At 38.7% G+C, this 18792-nt stretch overlaps 1 protein-coding gene across 4 annotated transcripts; it reads right to left on the bottom strand.

Moving 5' to 3' along the window:
- Window positions 1–3345: 3345 nt before the first annotated feature.
- Window positions 3346–17604, bottom strand: LOC104101649 (2-phytyl-1,4-beta-naphthoquinone methyltransferase, chloroplastic). 4 transcript variants are annotated; one of them, XM_009609132.4, is made up of 7 exons: window positions 17341–17594; window positions 17138–17202; window positions 8778–8868; window positions 7261–7349; window positions 6819–7014; window positions 5884–5983; window positions 3346–3822 (listed from the first exon to the last, which is right to left on the bottom strand). In XM_009609132.4, exons 2-7 carry the CDS (start codon window positions 17155–17157, stop codon window positions 3722–3724), a joined length of 597 nt encoding a protein of 198 aa, XP_009607427.1. In that variant the 5' UTR covers window positions 17158–17202; window positions 17341–17594; the 3' UTR covers window positions 3346–3721. The 4 variants fall into 4 exon arrangements, with proteins under 4 accessions (XP_009607427.1, XP_009607426.1, XP_009607429.1 ...); XM_009609131.4 differs by having other exon boundaries at window positions 17301–17590; XM_009609134.4 differs by lacking the exon at window positions 8778–8868 and having other exon boundaries at window positions 17341–17604.
- Between the last annotated feature and the right edge of the window lie 1188 nt (window positions 17605–18792).

Here is an 18792-nt window from a genome sequence, read left to right as displayed (position 1 = left end):
AAGTTTAAAGGCTTAATGACTTTAAAGAATTGACCAATATTTGACTTTTGTAGATACCGGATCCGTATTTTGGTTTCGGAACCCGGTATAGCTCCATTACTATATTTATGGCTTATCTTCCAAATTTGATGAGAAACGGAGTTGGTTTGACGTGATTCGGACGTCCAGTTGTTAAAATAGAAATTCTAAAGTTTTCTTAAAAATCTCATTTGATTTGGCATCTGATTCGTAGTTTCAGGTGTTAAATTGGTGTTTTGATAGCGCGAGCGAGTTCGTATGAGGTTTTTGGACTTGTATGCATGTTTGGTTTGGAGCCCCGAGGGCTCGGGTGAGTTTCGGACGAGCCTCGGACCATTTTTATTCAAGAAAACATAGCTGGAATTCTGGTGCTTCACAGTATTGGTTTCCTTCTATGCGATCGCGTGACTATGTCTGCGATGGCGAAGGCTTAATGTCATTGATGAAAATTTAAACTATACGATCGCATAGTAACGTCCACGATCGCACAATGACAGCAGGCAAAGCACCGCAAACGCGAAGGCCAAGCCGCATTCGCGTAGAAGGAATGAGGCAGAAGCTGAAGTACAAAATTTGTACTACGCGATCACACAAAGATGTCCGCGATCGCAGAAGGCTAAGAAATTGTGCTTCGCGTTCGCGAGAGCACTGCCACGTTCACGTAGAGCAAAAAGCTAGGCAGCCAAAAATGTGCTTCGCGATCGCAAAGCATTGTACGCGATCGCATAAGGTAAAATCTGGGCAAACAGAACTTAAGTTCTAGAAATGGGATTTCGTCCCATTTTCTAGAACTTAAGACGATTTTTGGGCGATTTTCACGGGAAACATTGGGGTAAAGTGTTCCTTATCCTATATTGATTATATTTCATGATTCCATACTCATTTACATCATGAATCCGTGAATTTATGGAGGAAAAATCAGATTTTTTTAAAATCTTCCAAAAATATAAAAATAAGATTTGAAGGTAAATCCGATGTCAGAATTCGATAATTTTTGTATGGTTGAACTCGTATCGGAACGGGTGTTCGATTTTCGTAAGTTTTTTCGAGATTCGAGACGTGGTTCCCACAATCAATTTTTAAAATAAATTTCGGATTTCAATTCGAAAAATTAGTAAATTCATATGGAATTAATTCCTACGATTTGTATTGAATATATTGAATTGTTTATGACTAGATTTGAGAATTTCGGACACTAATTCGCGAGGCAACGGTGTATTGAAAACTTGAATTTGGTTGCGAAGAGAGGTACGTGTCGTGGTTAACCTTGACTTGAGAGAGTAGGACTTATTTGTCTATTTGCTACGTGATTTAATGTGCGGATACAACGTATATGTAAGGTGACGAGTACTTATGCGTTGTGATTGAGTCAAAGCATGTGGGTGGAATTTGTTTATTGTGAATAATTGGCTATTTAATTAAGATATTCATGTTTAAGTTTATTATCGATTATTTGATCATTAATCATAAAATTTTTATTCATTTAATTATTTTTGAATATTTTAGAAGGTGAAGTCGGTATTCTGGTATTGAATTGATTGATAAGTGTATATCCCCGCACTTAAATACTCTTCCGAATTTATATTATTAATTTCATGGTAAGGAAGAGTGTAAAAGCACGAAGGGTGATGCCGTGCAATTTTTATTATTTATAATATCATTGCCATGGTAAGAAAGAGTGTAAAAGTACGAAGGGTGTTGTCGTGCCATTTGTGAGTGTAAAAGCACGAAGGGTGATGCCGTGTCATTTTTCAGAGAGTGTAAAAGCACGAAGAGTGATGCCGTGCCAAAGAAAGTTAAAGCACGAAGGGTGATGTCGTGCCAATTATTATTATTTAATTATCAGTTTATGCGAGGGAAGAGTGTAAAAGCATGAAAGGTGGTGTCGCGCCATTTTCATATTATCAGTTGCTCATTTTATTGTTGAGGAATTAATTGGTTTCTAAGTGATAATTCTCCTGCTGAAATTATTATATCACCCCCTTCGCATGTTCCCTCCCAAATTTATAAAGTGTTATTTATTGTTTTAGTGTTGCTTCATATTTGTATAAACTTGTACAGGTTGTTTACGTACGTGTCATGTCAAAGACTCGTCACTACTTCGTCGAGGTTAGGCTCAACACTTACGGAGTACATGGGGTCGGTTGTACTCATACTACACTCTGCACTTCTTGTGCAGATTTTTGGTGTTTGTCATGGCGACGTACCATAGACGTGCTCGGATTCAGCTACTCAGAGGAGACTTGAGGTATAACCGCACAGCGTTCCCAGTTCTGAAATCCCCTTTTATCTTATCTTAGCTGTGTATTATCTTTCAAACAGCTTGAATTTTATTCAGACCTTTATTTGTATTATTCTACTAGCTCGTGCACTTGTAACACCAGATTCGGGGATGTATTTTGATAATTCAGTATTTATGGTCTTCCGCACTTTATTTCAGTAATTGACTTCTATTAAATTAAATTTGCTTTAAAATAGTTAAGATTATTTTAAGGTTGGCTTGCCTAGCAAGTGGAATGTTAGGCGCCATCACGATCCTGAAGGTGGAATTTTGGGTCGTGACATATTGCTTGATGTGCATTAAGAACATTTTCTTCCTAAAATGAAAACTGTCATATTTTGAGAAAGAGTAACTTAAGTTTATAATATGATAGTCAAATTTGAATAAATTTAATGAAGAAGAGTAGAAATTATTCCAGTTAAGCTTACGTTACTAAATAATCTGAGCAAAAGAAAAATTATAAATTGCACTTGAAAAAATAGTATACTTATATAATATGGGTTAACCCAATATTCAACCCGCCCATTTGACACCCAATCCGTTTTTGACCCCCATGAAATATGGGCGGGTTGAGACCCAACCAATTTTTACTCAACCCATTTTTAACCCGCCCAAATCCGACCCAACCCGCCATTTTTCCACCACTAGAGACAGACAACAAAATAGTGGTGAAAAGTATATTATATCACACATCTTCAGTTAGTTAGGGTGCAATACTCAATGCACTAATAGGCATGATTGAAATCCATGTCAAAATTTTCAAACATTTATTGGTGAAAATACCACTCATTCCTCTTGTTACTGCATCTTTCATAGCATAGAGAGGGGGAAGGACTAGGAGACAGGCAACAAATAGTGGTGAAAAGTATATTATATCACACATCTTCAGTCAGTCAGGGTGCAATACTCAATGCACTAATAGGCATGACTGAAATCCATGTAAAAAGTTTTAAACATTTATTGGTGAAAATACCACTCATTCCTCTTGTTACTGCATCTTTCATAGCATAGAGAGGGGAAAGGACTAGGAGACAGGCAACAAATAGTGATGAAAAGTATATAATATCACACATCTTCCGTTAGGGTGCAATACTCAATGCACTAATAGGCATGTTTGAAATACATGTACAAAGTTTTAAACATTTATTGGTGAAAATACCACTCATTCCTCTTGTCACTGCATTTTTCGTAGCATAGAGAGGAGAAAGGACTAGGAGACTGGCAATAAATAGTGGTGAAAAGTATATTATATCACACTTCTTCAGTCAGTCAGGGTGCAATACTCAATGCACTAATAGGCATGATTGAAATCCATGTAAAAAGTTTTAAACATTTATTGGTGAAAATACCACTCATTCCTCTTGTTACTGCATCTTTTCTCGGTTTTGAAGGCAGGAGGAAGATAAAGCAGTTGAAATCAATCTATCGGATGGCTACCAAATTGCCCATAAGCCCGAACCCTATCTCAAAATGTTTGGCAGTGGAAAATCCTACTTCAAGAGCCAACATCTCTAACTCGTTTCCTGTATTACAAATCATCCTTTTACCACGAATAAAGTCACAACAGGAAAGAATACAGCAATTTCACTAAATTAAGAGTCTTTTTCGCTTCATCAAAGAGAGATTTGATGTCAGCTTCAGTGTGCACTCTTTTTTTTTTTTTTAAAGTTGTGATTCCTCTATTTTCTTCTTCAATGCATCATGTTTAGCTCAATCTTTCTCCCAAAGAATGAGTCTCTTGTTCTAATCAGTATGTTTTGTAAGCAAGCAAGGGAGATAAATGAAACTGGGCATGAAGAGATTTGAGAAATACAACCCAATTAATAGAATAACATGTTTTTCCAGAAGAAAATAAGGAATAGATGAAGAAAGTAATGTTTTTCTTTTGGCAAAATACATAAGTTGGCACTTGAACTATGGACCAAATCCCTATTACACGCTTTCTATGGACGAAAATAATATTGCACATTCAACATTTTAAAAATGTATCTAATAAACACCACTTCAGTGTTTGACCATTTTTTCTCGATAAGTGTATACTATGTGCCAACAAGATTTTGACACGTGTCCTCAATTAAAAAAAATGCTTAAAAACGATACTCCATCTTCTTCATCTTAATCGTCGGAAAATCGTGTCAAAGAAAAGCTAGAAACCTTGCATATTCAACCACCAAAATGATAAACACCAAAAAAAAAACTTCCATTTTAACCCAAAAACAACAAATTTTCATTACATTTTCAAAATTCATGGCTGCCACCAAAATTATTAACAACCATCCACCATTTTTGAGCAAAGGGTCTCAGACTCCTCCTGACCCAAATCCACCACCAACAGAAATAATATTTTCATATTCAAACAAAAAAAGAGAAGAAACGAACAAGTATAAGCCCCTAATAATTTGGATTACTATACTTCAAGCTTGTAAATTTTTTCTCAATTTCAAGAACCCATTTGAGTTCCAAGTCAACAGCATAAATCCCAGCAAAATAATTCTAATTGTAAGGCGAGATCTAAAATATCAGTTACACTTAAATAAAAAAAAGTAAAAGAAAGTGCTTCAATGGAGGAAAGTGGCCGTGGTGGTATTGACGAGGAAGATAAAGGGACAGAGAGTTCTGAACAAATAAAGGTTTGAAAAAAAAAGGAAGAGAAGGGATGGAGGTGGAGGTGGAGGTGGAGGTTGGCCGCCGGAAAAACAAGATAGAGAGATAGAGGGAGGGTGGGGAAGATGAGGGATTTGCTGACACGTGGCATTAAATAAGTATTTAAACAGTATTTTACTTGGTAGACGCGCTTCTATCTTGGTGTTTTACAGATGCTAGGTCTTGGTCAAAGAAGGTGTGTATTAGACACACTTTTAAAAGGTTGAGTGTGTAATATTATTTCTGCCCACAGAAAATGTGTAACAGGTATTTGGTCCATAGCTCAGGTGCCAACTTATGTATTTTGCCTTTTCTTTTCGACGGGCGCATCAAATTAAACTTACTTAAGACTAAGAGGTTACTCATGTTACTTTATTTCTAAATCCAAAATCTACATAACATATCGTAACATTATGCATGTAGAAGGCTTCAGAACTGCTTAGGGGTCGTTTGGTAGGGTGTATAAGAATAGTATTGAATAAAGTGTATTGGTAATGCAAGGATTAGTAATGCAAGCATTAGTTATGCAGAGATTATTTCTTATCCACTGTTTGGTGTGGTGTATTAAAAATTAAAATGTATTGCATAATTTTTAAGAAAATTAGTTGTTTACAAAAACTGCCCTCCATATTCTTTACATTTAGGAGACTTTAAGGATAATTTTGTCATTAACCATGCTAATGCATCCATTAATAGCTTTGGTATTGCTAATATCATGATTTGCTATGTATTAGTTATACACAGGATAATACCAAATAAGTTGTATAACTAATACTTGTATTTGTAATACATAGGTTGAAAAAAGTGCACCAAACAAGAGATTAGTATTACCAAAAGTTAATGCATGCATTATTTTCTCTAATGCATCCTACCAAACGATCCCTTAAAGTAGAAGTTAGTCAAGGAAAACTGCTTAAACTACATTGGTGAAAAGGCCAGACCTGTCAGAAAGTTCTTGATAGAGCTTTTCAAGTATTTGTACTCATCTTCTAGGCCATAACCACTTGCTACTGGAACAACTATATTGTCAATCATCAACTCCTAAATAGAACACAAAAAAATTGGATAAATATTATTATGCTACTACTAATGAGAAGCGGGAAAAGAAAACATTAAGAAGTTTGCAAACATAACAATCTGTAAAAGAGATAACGGAATTACCAATAATGCAGAATAACAGATTAATCCCCGGCATCTAATGGATAGGAAGTGGCTTGCTTTTTGTCATGTGAAAAAATATTGGTCCCACCTTTACAGAAAAACTAGTGGAAAATGTATATGGATGCAGTTTCAGTGTATAGCAACTTTACTGACATTATGTGGGGTAGTATCTTGAGCTATATACCTACAGACAATATTCAATCACTTAAAATTGTCCAACTTATAACGGTTGAAGATCTCTATTTGCCTACTATATCCTTCAGAATTCTCATAAAGCAAATTCCCCCTTCTCCTTCCCCTTCCCATTCCCCTGCTCCCGCTTTTCCTGCACCCTAAAAGAACAGGATAAGCTTCAAGAGTCTACTCTGTTTCCATTGTTGTCATCATTTTTGCTAAGTAACAATATGTTCTGTATAAGGGCCTAAAAGGTATGCACTGACTACATCCTTAAAAAGCCAAGGAAGTCCCATTGAATTTCCTAATTTACAAACAAGTGTTTCAGAGATGGTTAATGCCCATCATTATTTCAAATGTTCAGATGGAACTGCAATGATCCCTTAAAAGCATAGAAAGTTTTACATCAGATAAAGCAAAAGATAATGAAACCAATAACTTACTTTACAGATTTTTGGGTGATTAAGAAAAAATAATAAATATAGTAAAATAAATTTTTTGGGGTGATGCGAAAAGAATGTATTAACCTGCCAACAAATACCTGAATTGTGGTGCTCAAGGGGTTGATGCTTTTATTGAAGTCAAGAATAGATATTGTTGAGCCTGGTTTTAAGACTCGACATATCTCTGTCATAGCTTTATGTCTATCGATCACATTTCGTAATCCATAGCCAATAGTAACAGCATCAAAGGAGGAGTCAGGAAAGGGTAAATCAAGTGCATTGCCTTCCATCCACCTTCATTATCATATGCATTAATACTTCACAATGACTAAGGGAACATGAAAAGCTAATTGGAAGGAGTAAGAAGGTAAGAGTACAGAAGATAAGGCACATGTAACTGGTAAAAGTAGTGTGTGAAAACAGTTTGGAACTTGACTAAATTTTATTTTTAAAAGCAGATTTTGCTAACTTTTTGTTGGCAAATAACCTTCCAAACATAATTTGTTTGAATACATTGACATTTTAATTACCAATGCTCACTTAATGTTCTTGTAACATGTCTTTGAACGTAATTTCTGCCGAGTCGAAGCGGTTAATAATTGTTCCTTTGAGAAATCAAGACCAACCGCCTGCAAGGGAAAAGGCCAGTTCAGTGAGATTTGACATCAGAAAATTCATGAATTAAGATAACTAGCCTAGGCTGCCCTTCATCAAGTAATCCACTTACATTGCAAAAATTAATCTTGATTTAAAGACACAAAATATAGTCAAATAACTGAGAAGATACATATTTTAGTGACATAAGAATCATGCCGCTCTGCTGTGAGCAGTTTTTTGTTACATTTCTGAAATAAATAAAAAAATGGAACATTTAAATATGCGAAAAGTGCAGCTTTCGTTTGTTTGGGAGCCAACTCAAATGAAAGCAATAGCCATTAGCAACCCAAAGACCCAAAAACATGAAGAACAAGGAAGGACAACAAAAAGAAACATTAATCATCAGGCTAGAAATTGACATAAAAAATATCACGAAACAAAACCCTGAGATCTCAGTACAACTAACTGGCTAAGATTTATAGAACTTCACATACTGAAACAAATCTGGCATTCAGAAAGTTGAGTGATAATGCAGGACAGGATAAGTTGAGATTTGGAAGAAGTAAAACAGGAAACGTTAGTCCATGGAACTTGAAAACTGCTAAATGATGTTATTACCTAGATGCTCACTAGAGGAGAAAAGGTAAAACACAGTTCACAAAATCAACCTAAAATCAAGACCTAGACAAACTAGAAGTGACAATATCTTACCAGGTTCAAGGTCATTCAAGAAATTTTGTTTTTCCCTTTCGGTGAGTATTAAGGAGCTATAAAACTTTAAGCCAGAGAGATGGTCTCCTTTACTTAGTCATAGGAGCCATGATTTCTTCAACGAGGTTTTTCATTAAGCAGAAACAAATAGGCAGGAACTAGAAGATGCATCAAGCGACACAGGAATTTGCCGAGTTATGAAGGATGTCGATTAGCAAATAAAAAAAATAAAAATAAAAAGATTGACTGAGCAGAGATAAAGAGTAAATTTCTGATTCTCATAACACAACAACAGGTCACTATAAAACAGTTAACGAGGCACCCAGGGACGTTACATTTAGTTTGACAGAAAAGTACTTTTTAGACAAGGAGGAGAAATGGAAACCTTTTGAAAGGAACTAGGAATGAAGGCACAAGTTTTTTCTCTTCCTTGTAAGAGTGTTATCTTTCCTTACTTCTTATCCCCACATGATAGTTCAGCGCCACAGTAATTCATTTCTTTTCTTTCCTATTTTTCTATTGCTTTCATTTACCACAAAACAAAGGAAAGATAAATATGTCTTGACATTTGGAAATTCCACAGGATCAGCTTATTGAATTTCTCAGAATGGTCAATGGAAGAATTGAGTTGCTTCAGAAATGGTGCATAATAACCAGCAAAACCGTAATGTTTACATAAACAAAAAAAAAAAGAACTAAAAAAAAGAATAAAACTAAACCAGAGATAGCAGAAGGAAAGAAACGGAGACCTTGCCATAGGGTCCAACTCTTTCAGATAAAAGAAATGTCAAATCCCCACTTCCACAACACACATCCAGTACATTGTCCCCATCTTTAGCTCTGCAATACAATCTCGAAAGTTCCAGCTTAACTAGAACATAAATGTAGTTCAAATTCAAGAATTATATGCCTAAGAACAGGGGGAAAAAGTGGAAATTTCTACTCCCTCTTGTGTCCTGTCATTCTTCCCTTTTAAATGAATTAAAATAATATGCACTAACAGTGTAAGATTTTCATTAATTTAACAGCCAAGTGTTAGTTTACAGATATGTATAGTATAGTCTTGTCCCACATTGGAAGAGAAGTAATATCTCCTTGTAGTGTATAGCTATAAATAGGGACCTCTTGTATTGTATTTATCATCCAATATCAATAACATATTTTCTCCCATGCCTTCTCACATGGTATCAGAGCATTAGTGAGAAAAGATCGTTGTGCGTCATTCCAGCGTTAACCGGGAAGAAAGAACTTAGTCATCGTGCAATTTTTCCGGTGACCTAAGGCTTGTCTAAGTAAAAGTCACTTTCTGTCGGTGTTGTGCTAACACCAACACCACCATGAGGTAGATCACCCTCCGACGACCAACCCTTGAAATTTTATCCGGCAGAAAAGCCGCCACGCTCCTCCACGCGCCGGCAACAACAACTTTTCCGGCGAGGGTTCCGGCCATTTTTTCGCGAAGCTTCTTCAGAACAGTGTGCTCTCCTCAAATTTCCGAGCCTACCCATCTAATTCAAATCAAATTCCGACCACTTTTATATTTTTCCGTCGTGAACAGTGACCTTTCCGGCCATTTTTTGAAAACATTTCTTCAGGCCAGCTTGCTCGCAAAGAAATTCCGAGTCTATCCATCCTAGTTACGACAAATTCCGACAATTTGGAATTTTCCGGCGAGCTACAGTGTTTCCGGCACAGAACAATGTTCTGTTTTCCTGCTGTAAACAGTATTTTTCAAGCTATTTCTTTAGTTTTCTCACAGGAGTTACTTATTTCCACTATTTAAAGTTAACCCTACTACTGCAAATTGTAGCGACATGGGTACCGATACTTTGAATAGTCGGATAATTTTTTTAGCAGAGTATATTGAGTTCCTTCAGTATAAAGCATATAAGCAGACATCTTCTGAGATAGCTTCTGTTGTTCAAACAGGTAATAGCGTGACTTGTTTCTCCCAATCTTCATCCTCTGAGTCTTGGGTCATTGATTCAGGTGCATCAGATCATATTTCTGGTAACAAATCTCTTTTCACTACTATTTCGTATTCTCAATCTCTTCCAAAAGTCACAATGGCCAATGGGTCTCAAACCAGAGCAACTGCAATAGGTCAAGCAAGCCCGCTTCCTTCCTTACCTTTAGATTCAGTCCTTTATGTTCCCAATAGTCCTTTTAATCTCATAGTTGTTAGTCGCCTAGCCAAATCACTTAAATGCGTTGTTTTATTTCTTAATGACCATGTTTTTATACAGGAACGCAGTACGGGGCGGATCATTGGTACCGGGCGTGAATCAAACGTACTTTATTACCTTATCCTTGCTAAATCACATAGACTCACATCTTGTCTTCCTTCTACAATTTGTCCTGTTACTGATTCACCAGATTTATTACATAAACGGTTGGGGCATCCCAATTTGTCAAAACTTCAGAAAATGGTATCTGGTTTATCTCACTTGTCAGCTCTAGAGTGTGAGTCATGTCAGCTCGCTAAGCATACCCGCTCCCATTTCCCTCGGCGTCTTGATAATCGAGCAGAGTCACCTTTTACTTTAGTCCATTCAGATGTTTGGGGTCCTAGTCAGGTCAGTTCCACCTTGGGATTCCGCTACTTTATCAGTTTCATTGATGATTATTCCAGGTGCACTTGGATATTTTTGATAAAAAATCGAGATGAGTTGTTTTCTATTTTTCAGACCTTCCGCGCTGAAATTCAAAATCAATTTGGGGTTTCTATTCGCACATTTCGTAGTGATAATGCCCGAGAGTATTTGTCTTCCCCATTTCAGCAGTTTATGAAATCTCATGGGATTATTCATCAAACATCTTGTTCGTACACATCTCAACAAAATGGGGTAGCTGAAAGAAAGAAAAGACATCTTATTGAAACTGTTCGTACCCTACTCATACAATCTCATGTTCCGTTGCGTTTTTGAGAGATACAGTTCTTACATCTTGCTATCTTATTAATCGTATGTCATCTTCAGCTATCCAGAACCAAGTTCCATTCTCTGTCAGGTTTCCCCATTTACCTTTGTTCTCTCTTCCACCCCGTATCTTTGGAAGCACTTGTTTTGTCCATAACCTTACTCCAGGAACAGATAAGTTAACTCCTCGTGCTCTTAAGTGCGTATTTCTGGGTTTCTCGAGAACACAAAAGGGGTATCGATGCTACTCTCCTAACCTCCAGTAATACCTTATGTACGCTGATGTTACCTTCTTTGAAACCCAATCATACTTCACAGGTTCAGGTCATCACTTAGATATTTCTGAGGTACTACCAGTTTCATCTTTTGGAGATTCAGTCACTCCAGCTCCACCACCTACAGCTCCAGTTGTAGCTCCACCACCTATAGCTCCAGTTGTAGCTCCACCACATATAGCTCTGGTTGTACCACCTACAACTCTGGTTGTAGCTCCACCACCTATAGCTCCAGTTCCTCCACATAATCCAGTTCAACCTTCTGCAGCTCCACCACTCTTGACTTATCATCGTCGTCCACATCCAGCATCAGGCCCAGGTGATTCACGCCCCGCATCAGATTCTGCACCTACTGCGGACTTGTCTCCTCTTAGTCAACCAATTGCACTCCGCAAAGGTGTACGATCCACACTTAATCCCGATCCCCACTATGTCGTTTTAAGTTATCATCGTCTGTCGTCACCTCATTATGCCTTTATATCTTCTTTGTCCACTATTTCTATCCCTAAGTCTACAGGTGAGGCACTATCTCATCCAAGATGGCGACATGCTATGATTGACGAGATGTCTGCTTTACATGCGAGTGGCACTTGGGAGCTTGTTCCTCTTCCTGCAGGTCAGTCTACTGTCGATTGTCGTTGGGTTTATGCAGTCAAAGTCGGCCTGGATGGCCAGATTGATCGACTTAAGGCTCGTCTTGTTGCAAAAGGATATACTCAGATTTTTGGGCTTGATTATAGTGATACTTTCTCTCCTGTGGCTAAAGTAACATCTGTTCGTCTCTTTTTGTCCATAGCTGCTGTACGTCATTGGCCTCTTTATCAGTTAGACATTAAGAATGTTTTTCTCCACGGTGATCTTGAGGAAGAAGTTTATATGGAGCAACCACCTGGTTTTGTTGCTCAGGGGGAGTTTAATGGTTGTGTGTGCAGATTGCGCAGGTCACTATATGGTTTGAAACAGTCCCCTCGAGCTTGGATTGGTAAGTTCAGCACAATTATTCAGGAGTTCGGCAAGACTCGTAGTGAGGCTGATCACTCTGTGTTTTATCGGCATTCTGCACCTAATCTGTGTATTTATCTAGTGGTTTATGTTGATGATATTGTTATTACTGGTAATGATCAGGATGGTATTACTAATCTGAAGCAACATCTCTTTCAGCACTTCCAGACTAAGGATCTGGGCAGATTGAAGTATTTTTTAGGTATTGAGGTCGCTCAGTCTAGCTCAGGTATTGTTACTACACAGCGGAAGTATGCCTTAGACAATCTTGAGGAGACTGGAATGATGGGTTGCAGACCTATTGACTCTCCTATGGATCCGAATGCTAAGCTTCTGCCTGAACAGGGGGAGCCTCTTAGAGACCCTACGAGATATAGGAGGTTGGTTGGCAAATTGAATTACCTCACAGTGACTAGACCTGACATTTCTTTTCCGGTGAGTGTTGTAAGTTAGTTTATGGATTCTCCCTGTGATAGTCACTGGGATGCAGTTGTTCGCATTCTTCGGTATATAAAGTCAGCTCCAGACAAAGGATTACTATTCGAGGATCGAGGCTACGAGCAGGTTGTTGGGTATACAAATGCTGATTGGGCAGGATCACCTTTTGATAGACGTTCTACGTCTAGATATTGTATTCTAGTAGGAGGTAATTTGGTCTCGTAGAAGAGCAAGAAACAAAATGTAGTTGCTCGATCTAGCGCCGAAGCCGAATATCGGGCCATGGCTATGGCGACCTGTGAGTTAGTTTGGGTCAAGCAGTTGCTCAAGGAGTTAAAGTTCGGAGAAATCAACAAGATGGAACTAGTGTGTGATAACCAAGCTGCTCTTCATATTGCGTCAAATCCGGTGTTCCATGAGAGGACTAAACATATTGAGATCGACTGTCACTTTGTCAGGAAAAAAAATACTTTCAGGAGATATTGTTACAAAGTTTGTAAAGTCGAATGACCAACTAGCATATATTTTCACTAAGTCTCTTACTGGTTCTCGTATTAGTTACATGTGTAACAAACTCGGTACATATGATGTGTATGCACCGGCTTGAGGGGGAGTGTTAGTTTACAGATATGTATAGTGTAGTCTTGTCCCACATTGGAAGAGGAGTAATATCTCCTTGTAGCGTATAGCTATAAATAGGGACCTCTTGTATTGTATTTATCATCCAATATCAATAACATATTTTCTCACGTGCCTTCTCACACCAAGTATAGTAATATAGTGCACATGGATTAGTTACTCTATTAGCATGGATAACTTAAACACATTCCTAATGTCCAGCATGTTTTCAATTTCCGAAAAATAGTTAAGTACTTTATTTCAATATTAACCATTCTCAGTTTATTTACAAAGAACAAAGCATCTCATGATGTGATTAGTGCTTACGCGCCTCAAGTGGGTTTGGACGAGGAGATTAAGAGGCTCTTCTGAGAAGAATTTTACGGGTTGGTACGTGGCATTCCGCTCATCGAGAAGTTATTCATAGGAGGTGACTTCAATGGTCACATTGAGGCGACATCTGGGGGGTATGACGGTGTGCATGGCGGCTTTGGTTTAGGAGTTAGGAACGAAGGAGGTACTTTGTTGTTGGACTGTGCTAAAGCCTTTGATTTGGTGATTGCCAACTCATGTTTTCAGAAGAGGGAGGAGCACTCGGTTACATTCCTGAGTTTGTTGGTCAAGACTCAAATTGATTATCTACTCCTCTGGAAGTGCGATAGGAGTCTGTGCATGGATTGCAAGGTTATACCAAGAGAGAATTTCACGACTCAACATAGATTATTGGTGATGGGCTTAGAGATCATGAGGAAGAGGAGGAAGAGGTCGTCTATGGTCAACCCAGGATCAAGTGGGTGCTTTGACTAGTGACAAAGCGCAGGAGTTTGGGGGGAAGTTGTTGGCTATGGGAGCCTGGAGGAGCAGTGGGGATGCGAGCTGTATGTGGACCACGACAGCGGAGTGTATTAGAGTAGCTGTGAGAGAAGGGTTAGGGGTCTCGAAGGATTTCTCCGGCAGCCACAAAGGTGACTGGTGGTGGAGTGAGGAGGTACAAGAGAAAGTGGAAGCCAAGCAAGCGGCGTACTTGACGTTTATAGAGAGCATGGACGAGGAGGCGAAGAGGATGAACAGGGAGGGGTATAGGAGGGCTAAGAAAGAGGCGAAGTTAGCGGTTACTGCGGCTAAGACTGCGGCGTTTGGGCGTTTGGGCATTTGTATGAAGAGCTTGGGGCCAAAGGCGGGGACAAGAAGCTATACAGGCTAGCCAAGGTGAGAGAGAGGAAGGCCCGTGATCTGGATCAAGTTAAGTGTATCAAAGATTAGGAAGGTAGAGTTTTGATGGAAGAAGCTCAGATTAGACGAAGATGGCAGACATATTTCCATAAAATCTTGAACGAAGAGGGTGATAGGGACATTGTGCTGGGCGACTTAGAGCACTCCGAGATGCGTCGGGATTTCAGGTATTATAGGCGCATAAGAGTAGAGGAGGTCGAGGGGGCTATGCGTAAGATCCACAGGGGTAGAGCTACCGGACCAGATGAAATACCTGTGGAATTTTGGAAGAATGCGGGTAGGGCAGGTTTGAAGTGGCTCACTAGGCTGTTCAACGTCATTTTTAGGACGAAAATGATGCCCGATGATTGGAGGTGGAGTACGATGATTCCTCTGTATAAAAACAAGGGCAATATTCAAAGTTGCAATAATTATAGGGGGATTAAGCTGCTAAGCCATACTATGAAAGTTTGGGAGAGGGTGGTTGAAGTTAGGGTGAGGACCAGTGTGTCCATTTCTGAGAACCAGTTCAGTTTCATGCCGGGGCGTTCGACTATGTAAGCCACTTACATTGTAAGGAGATTAGTGGAGCGATATAGTGAGATGAAGAAGGACTTGCACATGGTGTTCATTGACCTAGAGAAAGCATATGACAAAGTCCCGAAAGAGGTGCTCTGGCGATACTTGGAGGCTAAAGGGGTCCCAGTAGCCTACATTAGAGTGATTAAGGACATGTATGATGAAACTAAGACTCGGGTTAGGGCAGCGGGAGGAGACTCGGAACACTTTCCGGTTATGATGGGGTTGCACCAGGGATCAGCTCTTAGTCCATTCTTATTTTCCTTGGCGATGAAAGCATTGACGAGACACATTCAAGCTGAGGTGCCATGGTGTATGTTATTTGTTGATGACATAGTTTTAATTAACAAGACGCGGGGTGGTGTTAACGAGAGGCTGGAGGTTTGGAGGCAGACCCTAGAGTCTAAGGGTTTCAAGTTGAGCATGACCAAGACCGAGTACATGAAGTGCAAGTTCAGCAACGGTACCCAGGAAGTTGATGCGCAAGTCATCCCCAAGAGAGGTAGTTTCAAGTATCTTGGATCTATAATACAAGGTAACGGGGAGATTGATGAAATGTCACGCATCGTATCAGAGTAGGATGGATGAAGTGGAGGTCGCTTCCGGTGTCTTGTGTAATAAGAATGTGCCGCTGAGACTTAAAGGTAAGTTCTACAAGGTTGTAGTTAGACCGACTATGTTGTATGGAGCAGAGTGCTGGCCGGTCAAGAACTCTTATACCCAGAAGCTAAAAGTAGCTGAGATGAGGATGTTGAGGTGGATGTGTGGGCATACCCGGTTGGATAAGATTAGGAATGAAGTTATTCGGAAAAAGGTGGGAGTGGCCCCTGTGGAGGATAAGATGCGGGAGGCGAGGTTGAGATGGTTCAGGCATGTTAAGAGGAGAAGTATAGAAGCCCCAGTTAGAAGGTGTGAGCGGTTAGCCTCGGTGGGCAGCAAGAGGGGTAGAGGTAGGCCTAAGAAGTCTTGGGGAGAGGTTATTAGGCGGGACATGGCGCAACTGGAGCTAACTGACGATATGGCCCTAGACAGGAGGGTGTGGAGGTCAAAGATTAGGGTAGAAGGTTAGTAGGCAGTCGAGCGTTTCTCTTTGTCTTACTCAGTTCGCTAGCATTAGTGTTAGTATGTTATCTTTTATTCATAGATGGCTAGTACTACCTAGAGTTTGACTGCATTCTTGGATTCGATCTTATTTCATCTTGCTGTTATTCCTATTTGTTGCAATTATCTTTTTCTTTTTCAGTCGTTCTCTAGCCGAGAGTCTATCGGAAACAGTCTTTCTGCCCTTCCAGGGGTAGGGTTAAGGCTGCGTATATCTTACCCTAACCATACCCCACTCGTGGGAAACTACTGGGTTTGTTGTTGTTGTTGTTGTAACAAGTATCTCATGATTTACCTAGTGTCAGATGCAGCTCTTCAACTGTGGGTTCATCTGAACCCAATATTTTCAATGTTGAGTATGGATATATATATGTGAAAACCCACTAAGATTTCAACAACAGAACCGCTAATTTTAAAAGTAAAATAAGTTCAGAGCTAAGAACATTAATGGTTGAATGCACACTGCTTAAATCATGGATATGCCTTAGGCTTTACCCAAAGAAGGGCAACTAAACTTCCATTTTTTCTTTCATTCCAAAAATATGAAGGGTTTCAACGTAACAGGTCAAATTATCCAATAAGACTGGGACACATTCCTTAATTTTCTAATTTACATATTAACTCTTTATTTAATTAAATATTTGCAAAATATATTAAAAATATGTTCAAAGAGAAGATTTTGACTCCACTGTCATATGAGAAATGGTAACAGTGTCATCACATAAAATAGGCAGCAACAGTAGATTACCTAACAAGGTGATATAAAATATTCTCTCCGTTCCAATTCATGTGATATTAGTATTTTTAGTGTGTCCCAACAAGCATGACACATTTTTAATTTATTACACAAATATCCATGTCTAATTTTAGAATACAAGTTTTAAAGGTATATTTTTTCAAACTACGTGCACAAGCAAACAACTGTCACTCAAATTAGGACGGGACGGAAGGAGAATGAAATTTTACCCGGTCCAAGAAACGGCCATTCTTTTCCATATACGGTGTTGACCCAAGCTCAGGAGATCATTCAACTGCAAACATGAAAATGTGCACACAGTAAACATAGGAAGTGACAATTTGAATAGTGAATGGAGATTCTTTTTAGTGCAGCAGCAGAGGTGGTGCGCACGTTATCATAAACAGGGGCAATGCGGTTAAAAAGTGCTTGCCGTTGTTCACCGGAACACCGAATTGTCGATTTGCGTGTGGGTCCGGGAAGTAAAGGAATAGCAAGGTGAAGGGAAGCCATTGTTACTCCTTTGTTAGCTGAAGCTCTTCCTCTGAGAATCTGATGATGACTTTTTCGTCTTTAAAGGATAATGTCAGTTTGGTCCCTCACTATTGTAAATTTCTCAATTTGAACCCATGAAATGATAAATGACTCCAAGTAAATTGAAATCAATTACTTTTGTTCAAGTGGTAAGCCAAAAAGAAGACCTGGAGGAAGGGTAGAAAAAAATTACTTGCTAGATTTTTCTTTATTTTCTTAAATTTCTTTTTGAAATAGCTGCTAGGCTTCTTCAGTGTTAAATTTACGAACCAACCTTGAAAAGAGCTGGTCCTGAACTTTTATGTAACTTGTGCAGGTTTAAGTTTTCTAGTGTGGTCGGTCCATTGAGTTACGACTCATCAACGACACAATCTTAACCATTCCAATATACGAACCTTTCTTATGTAAATTTACACTCTTGCTACCTAATTAATTTCACCCGATCAATAGGAAAAATATTAAGTTAACCATAGATAAATTTTTTGACTTTTAACCTAAACGGTTGTCGATTAGTTAGATGTATTGAGCTGAGCATCTTCTAGCATGGATGTATTTTAATGATTGATAAACTAGGATCAATTGTATTGAAAAAACATGTTTTATGGACAAGATACTATGCTACTAAACTGGTGCGCAAATATGATATGCAGATGTCAAAAGAATCAGGTTCATGGCAGGATGATGCAAAATGCTGACCAGGCGTGGAAAGAGAAAATACATGTGCAAGTTGGATTCCAAAAGGAAGTCATTTTGCGTGCAACAAGAAAAGATCATAACTGGAGAAATCTGTGTTCTAAAAAGGTTTCAACAAATAAGGGATGAACTTGCATGGAAGGGAAAGGTTGAGGATGTGAAAACAAATAAGGAAACCAAATCAAATTAGGAGAGGTTTTTCTTAATCAAAATATTCTAGGTTTTGGAGCATTAATTGGAGAAGAATTTTTGCCACACTCACACCTATATAAAGAGACATATTTATACCGCTCAAAAGAATACTATTTACACAAATCAAGTATTTACTCTTGGCAATAGCAATCACGACAAGAAGGTGCTCTCAAAGGATTCAAGCTGCTCAACTAAAGAACTTGTTCCTGAAGATGAAGCTGCTTAGTTCTTTAGTTGTTAGGTTGAATCTATTGTTCTAGCATTGTAACCTATTTGCTTTTGAGAAGTATAATCATAGTTTAGCACAAAAATATTGAAGTTTTTGTTTCACTTTATAGACTATAACATCTAGACCATTTGATATGCAAAAACTAGAACAGTATGCTTATGAAAGATTGACATGCTCACTAGGCAATATGTACTTTTCAAGATGAAGTGTCACGACCCAAACTCCCACTAGAGTCGT

Source organism: Nicotiana tomentosiformis, chromosome 6 (assembly GCF_000390325.3).
Source record: "Nicotiana tomentosiformis chromosome 6, ASM39032v3, whole genome shotgun sequence".
NCBI classification, from domain to species: Eukaryota; Viridiplantae; Streptophyta; class Magnoliopsida; order Solanales; family Solanaceae; genus Nicotiana; species Nicotiana tomentosiformis.
This window is presented reverse-complemented; position numbering and strand designations above follow the sequence as displayed.

What these genes read in the sequence shown, in the direction of transcription:
- LOC104101649 (XM_009609131.4), bottom strand. Translation starts at nt 17,420, where the DNA reads ATGGCTTCCCTTCACCTTGCTATTCCTTTACTTCCCGGACCCACACGC. An exon ending in TTGCCCCTGTTTATGATAAC is followed by an intron (nt 17,203 to 17,300) that starts GTGCGCACCACC and finishes TCATGTTTGCAG; the next exon opens with TTGAATGATCTCCTGAGCTT. An exon ending in ATGGCCGTTTCTTGGACCGG is followed by an intron (nt 8,869 to 17,137) that starts GTAAAATTTCAT and finishes ATTGTATTGCAG; the next exon opens with AGCTAAAGATGGGGACAATG.